Source organism: Mytilus galloprovincialis, chromosome 12, assembly GCF_965363235.1.
Source record: "Mytilus galloprovincialis chromosome 12, xbMytGall1.hap1.1, whole genome shotgun sequence".
NCBI classification, from domain to species: domain Eukaryota; kingdom Metazoa; phylum Mollusca; class Bivalvia; order Mytilida; family Mytilidae; genus Mytilus; species Mytilus galloprovincialis.
Genome location: NC_134849.1, coordinates 60655883 through 60675666, shown reverse-complemented (window position 1 = coordinate 60675666; position 19784 = coordinate 60655883). Strand labels below are relative to the sequence as shown.

Here is a 19784-nt window from a genome sequence, read left to right as displayed (position 1 = left end):
GTTGTTGAAAAGACGGTTGGTGTTACAGAAAGAGGACAAGATGATTTTGATCAGTCTGATCCTGAAAACCTGATAGAAGATATTTCTGATGACATTAGCAGTGTAAATAATCCGGATGATGCATATAGCGATGGGCAGGATTCTAAACTGAAAGCATACTATAGTGAACCAGGCACAGACGGATCAGTCAATGATAAGGATGAAGAGAAGGAAGCGGTTTATCATTGTACGGTATATTCTGAAGAAGACACGTCACAAAAGAAAGAAACTAAGAAGGTATATCAAACGCCGAAAGACGAAAACAGTGGCCCTACAGTAAGGAAAAGGTGTGCCCCATTACTAGTGTTGGCACCAACAAAGAGAAAGTGTCACTCCTTCATGCGAGGGGACAATATTGAGAAAGAAGTAAGTGAAGAAGTGGAATATCCTAAAAGACAGAAGTTTGTTACAAAACAACAAGCCACACAAACTAACGTAGTAAAAGAAAGCAAAATGGTTAGGATCATAACAAAGTATGTTGAGAACGGTCACCAGATAGAAAAAGTTGAGGAGCATGAGACAGTTTGGTTGGTTTAAGAAATTAATGTCTGTTTATTGATGCAGGAAGCATCATATATATTAAAACTGTATCATAAAACAGGTTTTTGTTTGTTTTATTTCTGTTGTTTATAAATGTATATGTCCGTCCGTCGGATGGGGACGTTAAATCCGAGGTCCCGTGTTCAGGAAGTACCACGTCTTGTGCACGTTAAAGAACCCTTTACAACAACTCTTATTGAGGGGTCCATAAGTGGCCTGTTGTGAGGCAAAATTGTTTTAAACCAGTTTTTGGCAACACAACTTTTCAAGTGGTATTCAAACTAGAATATTTGAAATGGTTTTATGTGGTCAAAGTTTAATCTAAGTTCAGTATTCAGTTGCTTGTACAAATGTGAATTAAAGTAGGATATTTTGAAAATAGAAAGTTAACAAACAAAACAGAAAGAACATGCAAGTCGAAAGAGGCTGACAGGAACCCCGGAACTGTGAGTAGGCTAAGGTACCCCTAGGTCTGACGTTTTGTCAACAGATTGTTGTAGGAAAGCCATTAGTTGGTTATCATGGTATAACCCTCGGTGTACAAACAGTTGCTGGGAGAGATATTCTGCGGAATGAGTGGATACATTGAGGTTTAAAGTAAAACCTTGGTATGGTGTCAGCTAGTTTTAACGAGAACAGTTTTGATTGTGTTTTGATTAAGTCAGTATAAAATTGTAAAACTCATGCGAGGACGCATGAAATCGGAGGCGTGGGTAGTGTTACGAATTTGCAGTTTAAGAAGGTTATAATAGTTCTACAGTTATATATTTTCCGATATCTCTATTAGTTTCCCATATCATCCGTTCATCGTTGAAAACTGTATCTAAAATCATCCCTTTATCCTTGGTTGCTATCAGACGCTTACCTGTACAGTTGTTACTAGGGTGCTCTCTTCGAGGTCCGCGTTAGAAGTATAAATAGTGGTTAGCTATCCAGTGTAAATTGTCATTCTTATCGGAGACGTTGAAAGAAGAAGACTAGAAAGGTAGGACCGTTAATATTTAAAGACGAGAAGCAGGATTTGTCAAACAAAGTGGAGTGTTTGAAACCTGTTGAGAAAATATAAATAGTTTCGGTTCCATAGAGGTTGTATAAACAGGGTTAGTGCTAAGGTTTTGCGTTCCACATCTCTCACTATTGCAGTGAGTGTTTGCTGTTAAACCATACCTTAGTGCTACCCTGTCCAACAGTTATATAAATATATTTTAATAAAGTTTCATACGTCGAAAGTTTACAACAGTTTGAATAGTTTCCATACATTCGTTTTATTCAGGTTTCAGCCCGTTGATACATTTCGGTTCAGCCCCGTTTTATACATTCAGGTTTCAGCCCGTTTGATACATTTAGGTTTCAAACTATTTCCAAACATTTCGGTTTCAGACCAGTTCCAAACATTTAGGTCTCAGACTAGTTCCAAACATTTAGGTTTCAAACTAGTTCCAAACATTTCGGTTTCAGACCAGTTCCAAACATTTAGGTCTCAGACTAGTTCCAAACATTTAGGTTTCAGACTAGTTCCAAACCTTTAGGTTTCAGACCAGTTCCAAACATTTAGGTTTCAGACCAGTTTCATACATTTATGTTTCAAACCAGTTCGATACATTTGGGTTTCAGACTATAGTTTCAAACAGTTGGTTTTAAACAGTATTGGACTGAAAGGGTTTTAAACAGTTTTCAATTCAACAAGTTCGGGTTAGGTTGATAGGTGTTGAAATTCGTTTTATGTAGTATAGTATTTGTTTCATATTTGATAGTGATAGTGTAAACTTTTTATTGACTTTAGAACTTTTGAATTGCTTTTCAAATCCCAGGAAACTGGTACGAACCCGAGGATAAAAAATATTTACACGTCCCCGCCCGGTTACACGTTACACTTGTTTTATCCCTCATTTAACTGCTATCAGAAAAGGGGGGATTTAGAACTTGTTTTATCCCTCGTTTAACTGCTATCAGATAGGGGGATATAGAACTTGTTTTATCACTCGTTTAACTGCTATCAGAAAAGGGGGATATATAACTTGTTTTATCCCTCGTTTAACTGCTATCAGAAAAGGGGGATATAGAACTTGTTTTATCCCTTGTTTAACTGCTATCAGAAAAGGAGGGGGTATATAGCACATGTTTTATTCTTCGTTTAACTGCTATCAGAAAAGGGGGATATAGAACTTGTTTTGTCCCTCGTTTAACTGCTATCAGAAAAGGAGGGGGGATATAGCACTCGTTTTATCCTTTGTTTAACTGCTATCAGAAAAGGAGGGATATAGAACTTGTTTTATCCCTCGTTTAACTGCTATCAAAAATGGGGGATATAGAACTTGTTTCATATCTCGTTTAACTGCGATCAGAAAAGGGGGGATATAGAACTTGTCTTATCTTTCGTTTAACTGCTATCAGAAAAGGGGGTGGGGGGGGGGGTATAGAACTTGTTTTATCCTTCGTTTAACTGCTAAAAGAAAAGGGGGATATAGAACTTGTTTTATCCCTTGTTTAACTGCTATCAGAAAAGGAGGGGGATATAGCACTTGTTTTATTTTTCGTTTAACTGCTATCAGAAAAGGGGGATATAGAACTTGTTTTGTCCCTCGTTTAACTGCTATCAGAAAAGGAGGGGATATAGCACTTGTTTTATCCTTTGTTTAACTGCTATCAGAAAAGGACGGATATAGAACTTGTTTTATCCCTCGTTTAACTGCTATCAAAAATGGGGGATATAGAACTTGTTTCATACCTCGTTTAACTGCGATCAGAAAAGGGGGGATATAGAACTTGTCTTATCCTTCGTTTAACTGCTATCAGAAAAGGGGGGATATAGAACTTGTTTTATCCTTCGTTTAACTGCTAAAAGAAAAGGGGGATATAGAACTTGTTTTATCCCTCGTTTAACTGCTATCAGAAAAGGGGGATATATAATTGTTGAAACATGTCAAAAATAAAATAATTGATAGTAATGGCAGATAGTTATGTTTGCGTGTGTCAAATGTATTGTAAGAATACAATTGTAGTCTGAGATAAATCTAATGATTTTTTTTTTTGGCATGCAAATGTTGTTATCAAATTCTTATCAAGATTGTAAAATCCAAATTACATTTAACTTTCTTGATGCAAAGCTATACATTGGTATACATTGATAACTACATGCATAGTATGATTATAACCTAATAGACCAAAATTCGAATCTTTTGTTAAGAAATCAGGAAAAATATACCGTATTTGATTGACAAAAAAAAAAGAAACTTTTTTATTTTTTTTAGCATTCTCTAGCATAATGCACATTTTTCATATTTTTATATCGGGTTCTTTAATAACCGACTATGCGGGGCTATGCGGTATGAATTTTTCTCATTGTTGAATTCCGTACGGTTGCCTTTAACTGCATACATCCACTTCATTTGAACATTGGCGTATAGTTGTCTGATTGCCAATTATACCACAGTTCATTATGATCTCGTGGTAGATGTTCACCTTGATTGCGGGAGATTGTGATCATGAATTTAATCTTCGGTATGGCCAAACTTAACTTTAAAGTTATTAATTGTTATTTCTGAGCATAGCACACGGCACTTAGGAGTAAGACCAAATACTAGTCGACTTGAAATCAAAATAATGTGTCCAGGTAGGGTGGCATGTCTTCCTGTGTGCTTAACCTTTTCAACTAGCACATTAAAATTTAGCATGTGGGCTTATCATTAACATGTTTTAGTGGTTGTCGTTTGATGAGGTGGTTCTTAAATGTTTCTCTATTTTATATATTAGACCGTTGGTTTTCCTGACTGAATAGGTGTACACTAGTCATTTTGTAGCCCTTTATAGCTGTTAGGTGTGAGGAAAGGCTCCGTCTTGAAAATCGTACTTTGACCGATACTTGTTTACTTTATACACATTATGGAGAGTTGTCTCATTGGCACTCATACCACATCTTCTTATTTCTATTAAGCATGTTTATATCACCTCACCAGTCAGACTTTGGTCCATAGCTATATATAAATTTTTTTGGCGGCATTTTGTTCAAGGTTATGCATGTTATGGTTGTCTTTCATCTTACCCCTTATTTTATTGATTTTGTTTTTACATTGTGTCATGTATTCGTTCAATGTACGTTCACTTGTTTGTATTAATGTCTTTGGATTGAGTTAAGCCATTTCAGTTGATATTTAATAGTGTGTCTTTCTATGTTTTGATGTTACACTGTTGTTTCAAGTAAGGGTGTAGGTTTGTATCTGTTTAAACGTTTAAACCCGCTGCATTTGTTTGCACCTGTCCTAAGTCAGGAACCTGAAGTTCATTGGTTGTTGATTATTGATGTGGTTCATAAGTGTTTCTCGTTTTTTTTAATTTACATATATATAGATAAGACCGTTGGTTTGTCTGTTTGAATGGTTTTACACAAGTCCTTTTGGGGCCCTTTATAGCTTGCTGTTCGGTGTGAGCAAAGGTTCCGTGCTGAAGACCGTACATTGACCTATAATGGTTTATTTTTACAAATTGTGACTTGGATGGAGAGTTGTCTCATTGGCACTCATACCACATCTTCTTATAATTATGTAAAATACCACTGTTCGTTGAGCACCAATCCATCCTCATTATTAAAATCGATTGTCTCCGAATGAAATTATCACTGAAATTTTACTTACCATGAACGACGGATGACGGATGCAACTAGTGGAGAAAGAATTGATTTTATCCGTCGGTCAATCTTTTCTATTAATCGTGGACAGTTGTTTGTCTGGTCGTTGTTTTATTGTTTGTCTGATCGTTATTTTTTTGTTTGTCTCGCTATTGTCTTTCTTCAACTTCTTAAGTACCAGTCTATTGAAGTTATTGTTAATTTGTTCTCGTACTGAATATGCATAAAATATTTGCTACTAGACGTGTAACAAAGAACAACCATTTAATCAATAAAGATGTGAAAACTTCTTCTGTATTTTTTTCACATTTTCTGCATTAGGAACAAATCGGGGACGGATTTGATTGTAACTCTCATCCATGGCAGCTCAATGTTTATAATGCTGATGACGTTTCTGCACTTCTCATCCATGGCAGCTCAATGTTTATAATGCTGATGACGTTTCTGCACTTTGAAACCTAAATACTAGTACTCGACCATCCAATTTTGCATAGAATTTTTCCAAAATCCGAGATGATGCAACTCATATGATGAAGACATAATCTTTGATCCGTTTTATTGACGTCTGGAGATGGCATATCAATAACTGCCATTAGCCTTTTGTTAACTCATGCGGATCATTGTAATTTTGCTTAGTTTCTTCTGTTACCATGTCACACATTTAATTCGGACTTCTTTAAAACTTAGTTTTAATGTCCGTATTGTTGGGTGTTTGTTTAGTCCACATTGGCTGAATTAGATGTATAGGGGAGTTTTAGATCTCACAAAACATGTTTAACCCCGTCACATGTTTGCGCCGGTGCCAAGTCGGGAACCTATAGACTTTGTAAGTCTTCTTATTTTTTAAATTTTGGTTTAATTATAATATGTTTCAGAGTTTAGTGTAGCGTACATTTTGCTGAACTAGTGTGCATTATTGTTTAAATGTCAGCTGAACTCTGCCTGCAAGTGCACGATTTTCTCGCTGTTTTGAAGAACCATTAGTGGCCTTGGGCTGTTTTTCTGCTCTTTGGTCGGATTGTCGTCTTTTTGACATATTCCCCGTTTCCATTGTCAATTCTATACTTAGCTCACACATGATTAATCCAACAAATACGTATTCTGCATACTGAAATTGGTTTCATACAACGAAAGAAGAAACGAAGAAGATATCAATGTGACAGCATGACCCACCTACATATAAATTAAACCAACCTCGAGATCAAAGTACGGACTTAATACATTAGACAGAGGTCTCTACAATATTTCGAGTATTTAATTGCCTCGAGTCTGGAAATGATTATCATTGAAACTGAAAAGCTATTTTTTTCTCATACAATTAATAATTAGAAACATTAAATAGAGGTCTTTCAAAAATAATAACAATTCACAATGTTACACCATCAGGTGTGTACCTTCAAGTTCACACCATATTGTCCCATATAACATATAAGTTTCTGGTTCACATACTGATGATACATGTATGATAATTGATATTCCTTGCAGGTATTAAGGATTGGTGAAGTTGTCCTTCATTTACTAATCTGATATCATCAAAACGTTCCATGAAATAATTAAGTTGATATATTGTAAGAAATACGACAGAATGTATATCTGACTAAAAGTAGATCTAGGGTATACGTCACTGATCGTTTGATTGATTTGTGTTTGCTAAATGTCCAGTGGCAAATAGTTCACCCAGGATGAAGGACAAGAAATACTAATACTATAGGTAGGTGCTGCAAGGTACATGTAGTTCGACCAAGATAAAGGGCGGGAAATTTAGACTGCCACTGTAAAATGACGGGAATGTTTGAAACAGACAAAAATGTGGCATTATAGACCTGTCAGACAGTTTATTATATCTGAATGAGACAGCAACTCAACAACACAAAAAATGAACAGACAGATAGTATGTCTTAGAAAAACGGTGTTGATCTTTGGCGTATATATGTATTAAGGTAAGTTACTATTTAAAAAAAACTAAACTGAATGTTAAAATTATGAAGTCAATTATCAAATAAAGAGTCAACTAAAGATTTGTTCCATGTGATTTTTTGTAGAATTTTTCCTGCTAAATGATCATCAATTATGTGCAATCATTGACTTCCATGAGAAGATGCCGGACTATTTCAACCTTGTTGACGCATAAATAGGTCTTGTTTATTTTCTTTTTATAGTCATCTGCAAACAAAATCCCAAAACTACTGGAAAAAAATATCATTCAAGGGTAAAAGTCCAAACCTATGAGCTGAATGAATATTAAAGCTACGTTGACTTATTTGTACATCTTGTCTTGCCGATTATTTTTACTTTTTTCAGTTTCTGGCCGAAAGAAAATCATTTAATACATGCAATAGCAATCTCTCTTATAATGATGACTGAAGTTTCGTGTTAACCAACGAATAGATCTTCTCCTGCTGATAATATTTTTCCAGTTTTGCTCTATCTGATAGTTAGTTACCACAAAAATACGAAAAATGGGTAAAAATTGTCATTCAGGGGCAAAATGGAGTCGACAACCGATTTTAGTCTTTTGACTTTTTGATAGATCTTGTCCTTTGCTCATTCTTGTTTCTTACACTTGCTCATTTTCTATTACAGTTTTCAAATGTACACGTGTACATGTAAATCTGTCAAAAATTATACAAAGGTATTATTAAAGGAAAATAAGTGGTCTGACAGCTGTTGTCTGAGATTTTCTTACCATCACTGCAGCAGTTAGATTTTTACCTATTACAGTTTGCTAGGTAATAGACAACACTCCTGCTAACCCATATCTTCTATTGTTAACCTTGTCATTGAATATGGGACAACTCGGACAAAGTATCTACTAATAAGAGCATTTAAACAGTCAACTCGGACCTTCTATAAAGAGACGGGTTAAGGGGGGAGCAGGCTCCCTTATAGAGCTACATATATGGCTAACGCATAGACGTTTTGCATGTCCCACCAAACTTTGGCCCCTTTCAAAATCGTGCATCAGCATCTGAATGTAATCATGATCCCCTGGTGACATGAACTTCTTTAAACAAGTGGTGGAACTAGCTGCTCCACAAGTGACATGAACTATGTTTAACCTGTGGAGGAAATAGCTGATCCACAAGTGACATGAACTATGTTTAACCTGTGGAAAAAATACTGATCCCCTAGTGCCATGAACTCCTTTAAACAAATGATGGAACTAGCTGCTCCACAAATGACATGAACTATGTTTAACCTGTGGAGGAAATAGCTGATCCACAAGTGACATGAACTCGATAAATTCAGTATGGAAACGAGCTGCTCTACAAGGAACATGGACTCCATTAAACCGGTGGAACAACTACATGTAGCTACTTCGCTTGAAACACTAACTCCCCTAAACCCGTAGAAGGACATGCTGCTTCAATTAAGAATTGAACTCCGTTAAACTTGTGTAGGAACTAGCTGTTACAAAAGTGACATTAACTCCCTAAAATCAGAAGATGAACTAGCTATTCCACTAATGACATAAACTCCTGAAAGAGAAACTCCATTGAACCTGTGGAGGAATAAGCTATTTCACTAATGACATGAACTCCTAAAGGAGGAACTAGCTGTCCCACAAATGACATGAACTCCCTAAAATCAGAGGAGGAACTAGCTATTCCACTAATGACATGAACTCCATTCATTATTTTTATTAAAGAGGCTTGCTGCAATAAATATATCTATTGAACATGATTTAGTTGAAGTTATTACTTATAACATACAAGCAGCCATCATTTTTGTTATCGTTAAGAAAATCTGTGTAAAGGAGGAACACAGATTTGGTCTAATTGTCCAAGTCACAATCTAATTCATTTTCTTTGACAGTGACATCAACGTAAGTGACTTTACACCAAATGTTTGCTTGCCAAGAAAAAACATTACAGGTGTCACTAGTGGACCAGAATATTCTTACCCTTCCAGAGCTCATGTGATCACCCATTTTTGATTAAGTTGATGTTTCTCATGTCTTAGCTTTTCAGTGTGAAGTTGTGTGTACTGATGTTTGTTTTTTCTTTTTTTTTCTGTCATAGCCATTGCATTGTCTGTCTTTGAGACAACTTTTAAATGCCCTTCTGTATCTTTGATCTGCTACTTTTTCAGTTTAAGAATATTTTTGATGCTTTTGGAATTGAATACAGACTCCTGACTTGGGACAGGCATACACATACAGCATATGGCGGTGTTTAACATGTTACGTGCAGCGGGTGAGAGTATCCTCAAGCAAATGTGGGTTTGTTATTAAAATACAGGTGCATTAATGATATGTTGACAATTTTAATACATTTATAATACACATTAACTATACATGATAAATCATAATGAGAATCACACAATAACAAGAGGCTCTCAATTTATATAAATAGTTCTTCGATTCTGTCATATCTTCTTCAAAAGCAGAAACAAGAGTGGACACACTGAAATGTCTCGTTTGTCTCGTGTTCATAATATAATTTATGATGAAAGTATAAAAAAAACATTGTATACCCCAAGCATTACATTATTGCTGTTTACAGTTTATCTACATCTATAATAATATTAAAGATATTAACCAAAAACAGCAAAATTTCCTTAAAATTACCAATTCAGGGGCGGCAACCCAACAACGGGTTGTCCGATTCATCTGAAAATTTCAGGGCAGATAGATCTTGACCTGATTAACAATTTTACCCCATTTCAGATTTGCTCTAAATGCTTTGGTTTTTGAGTTATAAGCTAAAAACTGCATTTTATCCCTATGTTCTATTTTTAGCCATGGCGGCCATCTTGGTTGGTAAGTCGGGTCACCAGACACAATTTTTAAACTAAATACCCTAATAACGATTTTGGCCATGTTTGGTTAAATTTGGCCCAGTAGTTTCAGAGGAGAAGATTTTTGTAAAAGATAACTAAATGGTTAAAAATTGACTATAAAGGGCCATAACTCCTAAAGGTGTCAACTGACCATTTCAGTCATGTTGCCTTATTTGTATATCTTACTTTGCTGAACATTTTCGCTGTTTACAGTTTATCTCTATCTATAATAATATTCATGATAATAACCAAAAACAGCAAAATTTCCTTAAAATTACCAATTCAGGGGCAGCAACCTAACAACGAGTTGTCCGATTCATCTGAAAAATTCAGGGCAGATAGATCTTGACCTGATAAACAATTTTATCCCAGTCAGATTTGCTCTAAATGCTTTGGTTTTTGAGTTATCAGCTAAAAACTGCATTTTACCCCTATGTTCTATTTTTAGCCATGGCGGCCATGTTTTTTTGGTGAAATGGGAATTAAAACACAAACTTTATTCTAGATACCCTAGGAATCAATTAGATGAAGTTTGGTTTGAATTGGTTCAGTAGTTTCAGAGGAGAAGATCTTTGAAATAGTTTACGACGGACGGACGACGACGGACGCCAAGTGGTTGCAAAAGCTCACATTTCCTTTTGGAAAGGTGAGCTAAAAACACAGCTTGTTTATATGTTAAAATTATGGTGAACATATATATACAAAATTTATTATTAATACTATGTGTACTGATAGATGGTGTCCTATAATAAAGGAAGACAACTTTTTATATATGCACTTTTGCAATAAATAAAAATAAAAAAAACTAGAGGCTCTAAAGAGCCTGTGTCGCTCACCTTGGTCTATGTGAATATTAAACAATGGACACAGATAGATTCATGACAAAATTGTGTTTTAGTAATGGTGATGTGTTTGTAGATCTTACTTTACTAAACATTCTTGCTGCTTACAATTACCTCTATCTATAACAGTACTTTCTGTGGAAAATGTAATTGAAAATCATCAAATTTTAAGAAAATTGTTAAAAATTGACTATGAAGGGCAATAACTCCTTAGGGGGTCAATTGACTATTTTGGTCATGCTGACTTATTTTTAGTTCTTACTTTGCTGTACATTATTGCTGTTTACAGTTTATCTCTATCTATAATAATATTCAAGATAATAACCAAAAACAGCAAAATTTTCGTAAAATTACCATTTCAGGGGCAGCAACCCAACAACGGAATGTCCGATTAATCTGAAAATTTCAGGGCAGATAGATTTAGACCTGATGAACAATTTTACCAATGTCAGATTTGCTCTAAATGCTTTGGTTTTTAAGTAATAAGCCAAAAACTGCATTTTACCCCTATGTTCTATTTTTAGCCATGGCGGCCATCTTGGTTTGTTGGCCGGGTCACCGGACACATTTTTTAAACTAAATACCCCAATGATGATTATGGCCAAGTTTGGTTAAATTTGGCCCAGTAGTTTCAGAGGAGAAGATTTTTGTAAAAGATTACTAAGATTTACGAAAAATGGTTAATAATTGACTATAAAGGGCAATAACTCCTAAAGTGGTCAACTGATCATTTTGGTCATGTTGACTTATTTGTTAATCTTACTTTGCTGAACATTATTGCTGTTTACAGTTTATCTCTATCTATAATAATATTCAAGATAATAACCAAAAACAGCAAAATTTCCTTAAAATTACAATTTCAGGGGCTGCAACCCAACAACGAAATGTCCGATTCATCTGAAAATTTCAGGGCAGATAGATCTTGACCTGATGAACAATATTACCCCATGTCAGATTTGCTCTAAATGCTTTGGTTTTTGAGTTATAAGCCAAAAACTGCATTTTACCCCTATGTTCTATTTTTAGCCATGATGGCCATCTTGGTTGGTTGGCCGGGTCACCGGACACATTTTTTAAACTAGATACCCCAATGATGATTGTGGCCAAGTTTGGTTAAATTTGGCCCAGTAGTTTCAGAGAAGAAGATTTTTGTAAAAGTTAACGCAGGACGACGACGACGGACGCCAAGTGATAGAAAAGCTCACTTGGCCTTTCGGCCAGGTGAGCTAAAAAGGTGAAAACCGACCATGCTGGACCCTCATGGGAAGTCAAGGTCGTTAAACACTACCTTTTTAGTAGTTATATGTTTTGTTTTATAATAAATCGGTTTGAATTGTTTCACCTTTTTTCATGTAGGGCCTTTTTTTAGCTTGCAATAAATCGCTTTTGCTTTTTGATGAATGCGGTACAGTAGGCTTTAGTTGCTTAAATTGACATGATTTTACCATTTGGTGGATAGTTTTCTCATTGAATCACACACTATCTCCTTATTTTTCATACTGATCAGTGATTATTACATAAACAGGTCTCTATTTGTTGAAATATAGAAATATACGGCAGAGTCTGGCATGCTACTGCTGAAATACATCATATTCCTTCTCTTTAAATATTGAGATCATTACAAGTTCTTGAGTAAATACTCCCTGCTTCAGGAAGAGGAACATTTTACTTTAGTAAGCAAGTATTGCTGTTGCAAAGGTGAAACTCAGAAGTTACATAATCTGTTTCTAGTTGTAATCACAAATTTTATATTAAAGACAAAAGATTTGAACATACAGTCCTGAAGTTAATGAAATATTCTCAGAATGGGTAAAAATAATCATTTGCATGGTCAAGTTTATATCTATATATATATATATATATGCAAAATATGTAAAAAAATAAACAGTATATATGCATTATTATATTACATTATCATATGAGGAGGCATACACTTGAAAAACACATAAATTTTACAACATTATAGGTTATTGCATGGATATTGTCTAGAGTATTTTTTTTATATTGCCCGAGCTTGCCAATATTCCAGAATTTTACGAATCAATTACAAAAAGTTTTTCTCCATTAATTATATAGAAACATCAAAATTTTGAAATTTTCAAACATTCAAGTAACATAACCCTGGAACAGTTAACATGAATGTATTCTGTCTTTATTGAGCAAACCCATTCCAATAAGAACTTCATTGTTTAAATATTGTCAAAAAAATCTTACACAGTCCCCATTCAATTGTCAAATCAAAATAACAATAAAGTACAGAAAACAAATACATGAAAATAATTGTATAAAGTACATGTATGAATGCTTTCTGTCAAACAGTCTCTTAGCATTGTTGTATCACATGGACGGACAAATAGACAGGCGACTACTATACCTCTTTTTCCAGCTGCACGCGGAATATATGGAACAAATAAAATGCAAAAGTGAAGGTATTTTAGAAACAACAAGAATGTGTCCAAAGTACACGGATGCCCCACTTGCACTGTCCTTTTCCATGTTCCATGGACTGTAAAAATTGGATAATTATCTAATTTGGCATTAAATTAGAAAGATTATACTATAGGGAACATATGTACTACGTTTCAAGTTGATTGGACTTCAATTTCATCAAAAACTACCTTGACCAAAAACTTGAACCTGAAACTCCCACTTTCATTTTCTATGTTTAGTGAACCGTGAAATTGGGGTCAACAGTCTAATTTGAGTTTAAAATTAGAAAGATCATATCATGAGCAACAATTGTATTAAGTTTCAAGTTGATTGGACTTCAGCTTCATCAAAAACTACCTTGACCAAAAACTTTAACCTGAACGAACGCACAGACGAACGTACGCACAGACGAATGGAGCCACAGACCAGAAAACATAATGCCCATCTACTATCGTAGGTGGGGCATAATAAAACCGGATTGCATTTTATAGTTTTCTCCTAAGCTGTAGTCTTCTTTTTCTCCTTCATTATTGTTGTAACTTTACTCTGTGGTGTCCACTTTCAAGCTATTGGACATTTGTTTGGTTTCTTGGAAATTGCACCATTATCTCTCACTTCTTCTGATTCTCTAAGAGTATTAGGATCCACATTCGTTAAAACTTCCTGTAAACAAAGTGATCCTCTCCCAACATTTACTAAAGCCTGAACCAGGACCCGTATTGTAGGTTTTACTGATCTGTCTTTTCTCCATGTGAACAGTACTTCACTATTCTGAGCTGCTAAGTCGTGGGGATGATTGCTCTGTATATTTTCTAGTGTTGGAATAGACAATCCAATTTCAGCACCAAGTTGAAAAAATATCTGACCAATTTGTGGTGCTAATGCATCCAAAATCTCATCGGTTGGGATATAATCCATGTATTCCGAAGGAATGTCTGAAATGTCAGTATATGAAAATAATTCAAAATAAATGTGACACAGTTTTGTAATTTGGTTGAGTCAAAATAAAGTTAGAGACCTTAACCAACAAATTTACCAATATTTCAATTATAAAAGGAGCATAACTCAGGAATGGTAAAAGAGACGTTACCCACTTTAAAGTCAATCTGTTTTAGTGGTTATAATTCTCTACAATTTTCTAAAAAAAATCGGCAATATAAAGGAGCATATCTCCTGAACAGTAAAAAGTGACGCAACCAAATTTTGAATTTGATCAGTGTTTTGTGGTAATAAGCGGTGTGTTCAAGTTACAAAACATTTGGTTAAGACAAACTAAAGTAAGAAAACGGAAAAAAAATCAGCAATGTTTATGATTGTTTGGAGGCATGAGTTCTATATGGGAGAAAATGACACCAATGCAACTTCGAACTTTATCTGGGATGCGTGGTACTACGCATTGTGTATAAATTTTATAACATTTGGTTGATGCAAACAAACTCAAGCTACAAAACGGAAAAAAATAGGCCTTTTATATATTTATAAAACGACATCACTCATGAACTGTAGAAGTGACGCCACCCAAATTCGAACTTGATTTGTGATAATAAGCATTGCATATAACTTGTAGTGTAGAGAAATTATAGTTAGAGGGAGTTTTGAAATGTACATAATGGGCGGACCAATAGGACAGAAGTACGTATTGGACATGGGTGACACTTGTGAGTTTGACTGTCCCTCTATTTAATGAACTCTATGCCTAGAGGCGGGATTAAAATTCTGCAAGTTTTGTATTTCTAAAATCGATTTTTACATATATCCCTATTGGTAAATCAATTTTTCCCAAATTAAGGAGGCTCGAGGGTATAAAAATTTCAGAAAAAAATCAAACATTTGTTTTTCATTACAAATTTTATTTATTTACTTTTGTAGTTACTTTATCATATGGTACAAAAATCATTCAAAACAATCAATTCGTGTTGGCCCCAGATGACTTTCAAAATGTATACATCATTGAAAAATTTCCAAATTATCTCCCTTTGGTGGAAAAATGCCATTTTTTTGCTCTAAATTTGAAATATCTCTTTCAACTCATCGGTGACCTATCTTTTTTAATATAATTTCCATATAAGCTGTACTTAAACTAAATTATTGTAAAATTTTAGCTTTTTCTGTAATAAATTTCTTTTTTTTTATTTCGATATTACCTTTATTTCTCCTCTTACTTGAACAGAAAAAAAAACACCTTTACAAAAATGTATGCTTCTTTCGAAGGCAGATTGTGAGCGCAAATGAACGGTGATTCACACCCACTTTTTATTTTATTTTTCTATTAACTATAAGATAAAGTTCATTTATAGAAAAATATAGAGAAATCCTATATAAATGATTTAGACCCGCGAACCCCCTTAAGTTAAGAAGGGAGGTGTGGGGGTCAGTGAAAAAACTATGTGAATGAAGTTTTTTATCCTACATTGAAATTTTGATGTCGTCCCTTATCAGTTTAAAAATGTCAATATTTATTGTTAAAGGCAAAAGCAAAAATTATAAAAAAAAATAGGCAATTAATCACATAAGGATATAATAAATAAATGTAAACATTTTCTATCTTTGCCTTGTCTTGTTTAAAAAATTGTTTTGTTTACATATCTATGTGTATACCATAATTTCCAAATACATTTTAATGGTAAAACAAATTAATATGAATAACATGAATTAAGGAAATTCCTATGAACAGCAGAATTAACATTGCTTTTACATTTCCGTTACATACCTGTTTCTGCTACTCTGACTCTTCTTACCTATAAAATATAATCGTACATTAAGAAATGACAACAATATGCATGATAACATGTATTTCTGTATCCTGCTTATAATACTTCTGCCCAAAATTTAACAGTTGGATAATGTTAAAGGTATAATATACTAGATGTACTGCAAGCAAAGCTAAGAATAAGATACCCTAGCATTTGGCACATGCTTTTTATTATTTCAAATTGACAGAACAAAACAAAGCATGTGAATTTGAGAGAAATTCTGTAAAAGGAACCAGGAACAGATATACTAACAAAAGAAGGAACAAGAGAACACACAAGCAACAAAAAAGAACTTTCTCAACATCAATTACCCGCTTCAGATTCAAGAGGTACAATACAGAAGTTACTTTGTCTTGAAAAATTCGTTTAGATAAAAAAACTAAACACATCCATACGTATGTCACATCCTCTTTTATTTTGGATAGCCTAAAACATGGGTGACAAGTAAAAGTTCTCCCATTTTATGGACGTAGCAAACGATTAAGGGATACTAAAACAGATTTAATATTTGACGATTGTGTATAGTGCCTAGCCAATAAGCTGCAATTCACTCTTACTACTTTCCCTAAATCTAGTCTGTTTGTACTGTTAAAGTGTATGTGTTCAAAGCTGCATATACGCTTGGTTTAAAGCTCATACATAAAAGCAAATATTGAATGCATAAAAAGTTATATAGAAGTTTCAGTACCAATATCAGTAATATCTGAACTACTTTTCATGACATAGAAATTAAATTAAAAATAAGGAGATGTGATAGGCATCGACAATGAATGTGACAACCGTACATCATTTTCTTTGGAAAAAGACATGATTATTATGCTTTATTTTACGATTTTTTATTTCAAAGGTCTTATCTTAACCTACAATATGTCTGACACATACAAATGTAAAAGAAATGGAAACAAATGTGGAACTACAAGTGATAAATACTGGAAAAATTACTTTTCTTGGAAACAAGCATGGTTATAATGTTTTATTGTAGGATTTTGCATAGATCTTATGCTGATACAATAATGATCTGATTTTCATTATAAGGACACACATTCAAGCATGTCAAATGTAACAGGATTATAATTTAATACACCAGGAGCGCGTTTCGTCTATTTTTGGTCGATTATGACTTAACTCTATATATCACTCCTGATATATATAGAATAATAGATTGTTTCGTTTTTGATACTGACTTTATCATGTGGAATATCTAGACACGCCCGTTAAGGCGAGTTAAGATATTCCACATGATATAGTCAGTATCAAAACCGAAACTACCTATTATTCTGTTTATCGGTAATTATGACGTCACACAATGTATTGCCTAATATTTTCGGTGATACAGTCAGTACGTTGATACTCGAAAATATTAGGCAGTAAGATCAAAAGGATAATATACGAATTACCGATAATAACGTAATCATGGTTATATAGACAGTGATGTCGAACCAATTACATTATCAAAAATGATAAAAAGGGAGAATAACATTTAATTAATGATGTGTGTCCAAACCACTTTTTATAGATATATAAACAATAACTGTTTATTGTCTTTAAATTTCAACTGTATTTGTACAAGGCTAAGAAAAACCTGTTTCTTTATCCTGCAATTAATTATGAAAATCGCATCTTTTGCATTTATTTTCGATTCAATTGATTCATTGAGGCTAGTATTACTACAATCACACATTCAGCTAATGGGGGGTTCGAAAAAGAAAGAATCTCGAATGGTCAACAAACAAAACATCGCTCAAAGTGAACAATTTCCTATTCTAACATAACAGCTAATTTCAACAGTAAAAACAAATATCAACACTTTGTCTGATTTGAAACAAAAGTGAACTAGTTGTCCTACGCTTCAGATTTTTAAACTGGACATGCATGCTGAAATTAATATTGTTGATTTTGTTACACAATCATGTACACATTAAAGTTTTGAAATCGATGATTGCTGTCGAAGAAAAACGTGCTGTTCAATGTTTGTCTGTTATCTGAAAGTGGGTTTAATTTTTATTGCTCTACAGAAAAGCTTGAACTCAAACAGAAAGTATAAAAGTAATCGCTAGCTCGCATAAGGTCAAGCAATACGTCATAGAAATAGAAATACATATTCTGAGGTCACACAGGTTCATACCACACTCGTCAACATCAACAAACTTATTTCCGCACTGGGCTAGGCTTTTAAGCGATATATATATATTATACGGATGCAGCATAGTGATATCTGTCGGACTGTATATATATATGATAAGACACCTAATTGCAGGATATCATCTTGTTATCATCAGGCGCTTTATTATCATCGAATATCTCTGACTGCAAAATGACCAGGAACAGTTATAAATGTTGGATTTCTTGATGAGTGTGAGGGGTGGGTGAATAAACAGAAAACGTCTTGACAAATGAAAATTGTTTTTTCCTATATATATATTGGGAAAATATACCATTGTTTGATTGGTGCTTAACAAGAGTCAGCAGCTTGTTTTACCTTGATGATCCTGACTCTTCTATCAGAATCTAAACGCTCATACTGTGATATGTAAAACAAATTACAAAACTGAAGAAAAATCCCAAAACAGAAAGTCCCTTATCAAATGGCAAATTCAAAACATCAACCGCAACAAACAAATGGATAACAACTGTCATATTCCTGACTTGGAATAGGCATTTTCTTATGTACAAAAAGGTGAATTAAACCTGGTTTTATAGTTAGATAGTAATTAATTGGATATGTGAATAAAACGGAAGATGGGGTATTTGCCAATGAGACAGAAACCTAGACATGTGGAACAAACAACAACGAATGTGATCATTTCAACAGCACAAACCATTTGCAAGACAATATGATATAATTAGCTCCCTATTTATCCTCGTTTCGTTTTGGTTTTCGTGCTATATTGACTGCGTTGTGACATCACAATTTCCAGTGAAAAAGCATACATAGAAAAAATTATATGACGTACGAAAACATATGATCTGACCTTACCCTATTTTGGTTGGTTATTTTTTTCTGATTCAGATATATTCTGAAGAATGTTGTACAATTTACATAATTATGTTTTAACACGAAAACAATAAATCTACCAGCATATGATAGAAAGATCTCTTTCAAAGAATCAATATAATCTTACTTGACATAACAAATGTTTTGATATATTCATTGTTGTCAAAGCTTCTGCCAAGGCTTGGAAATTGCTCCCAGCTTTCATCTGTTTCCATTTCGTTAACACCAAAAATTTTGCAACCTCTATTCTATCTCCATTATTGTATTTAATAGCTTCCCATTCCTCACACATTTCTAGATACGTAACTAATTCAAACATTTGGTTTAATGGATATTTTGTTGAAAAACGTAACAACTCAATATCACTTGGTATCTTGCTCAAAGCATCATCACTTAAACCTGAAGAAAACATAAACGGTATCAAAAATTTAACATTTTCACAGTAAGAACAAATTTTAAACAAATTGGTACATTTTCAGCTAATATTCCATGTTTTTGAATAGCAACATAATTGCCAGAATAATGACCAATACATAAAAGAGTCACTAAATATATATTGTGTCTGCTCCACAAAAATATAATTGCCAGAATAATGACCAATACATAAAAGAGTCACTAAATATATATTGTGTCTGCTCCACAAAAATGTAAGTACTGTTGAGGTTGTGAACAAACCTTGAATTGATTAACAAAATTAGCACGTCCATACATGTAAGTAACTTGATTTTAAATACTTTCATTTACAAGTTATACGGTCTGTTACACTATCTATTTTTGCC

The 19784-nt window shown here is 33.9% G+C and overlaps 1 protein-coding gene across 2 annotated transcripts in view; it reads right to left on the bottom strand.

The window, feature by feature from the left end:
- Positions 1 to 9457: 9457 nt before the first annotated feature.
- LOC143054483 (uncharacterized) overlaps positions 9458 to 19784 on the bottom strand; it is a 253158-nt gene continuing 242831 nt past the window's right edge. For both annotated transcript variants that reach the window (XM_076227506.1, XM_076227507.1), the window contains 3 exons: positions 19133 to 19404; positions 15968 to 15995; positions 9458 to 14192 (listed from right to left, as the gene is read on the bottom strand). In XM_076227506.1, coding sequence (XP_076083621.1) covers positions 13819 to 14192; positions 15968 to 15995; positions 19133 to 19404 — 674 coding nt within the window. In that variant the 3' untranslated portion in view covers positions 9458 to 13818. The remainder of the gene's footprint in view (positions 14193 to 15967; positions 15996 to 19132; positions 19405 to 19784) is intronic.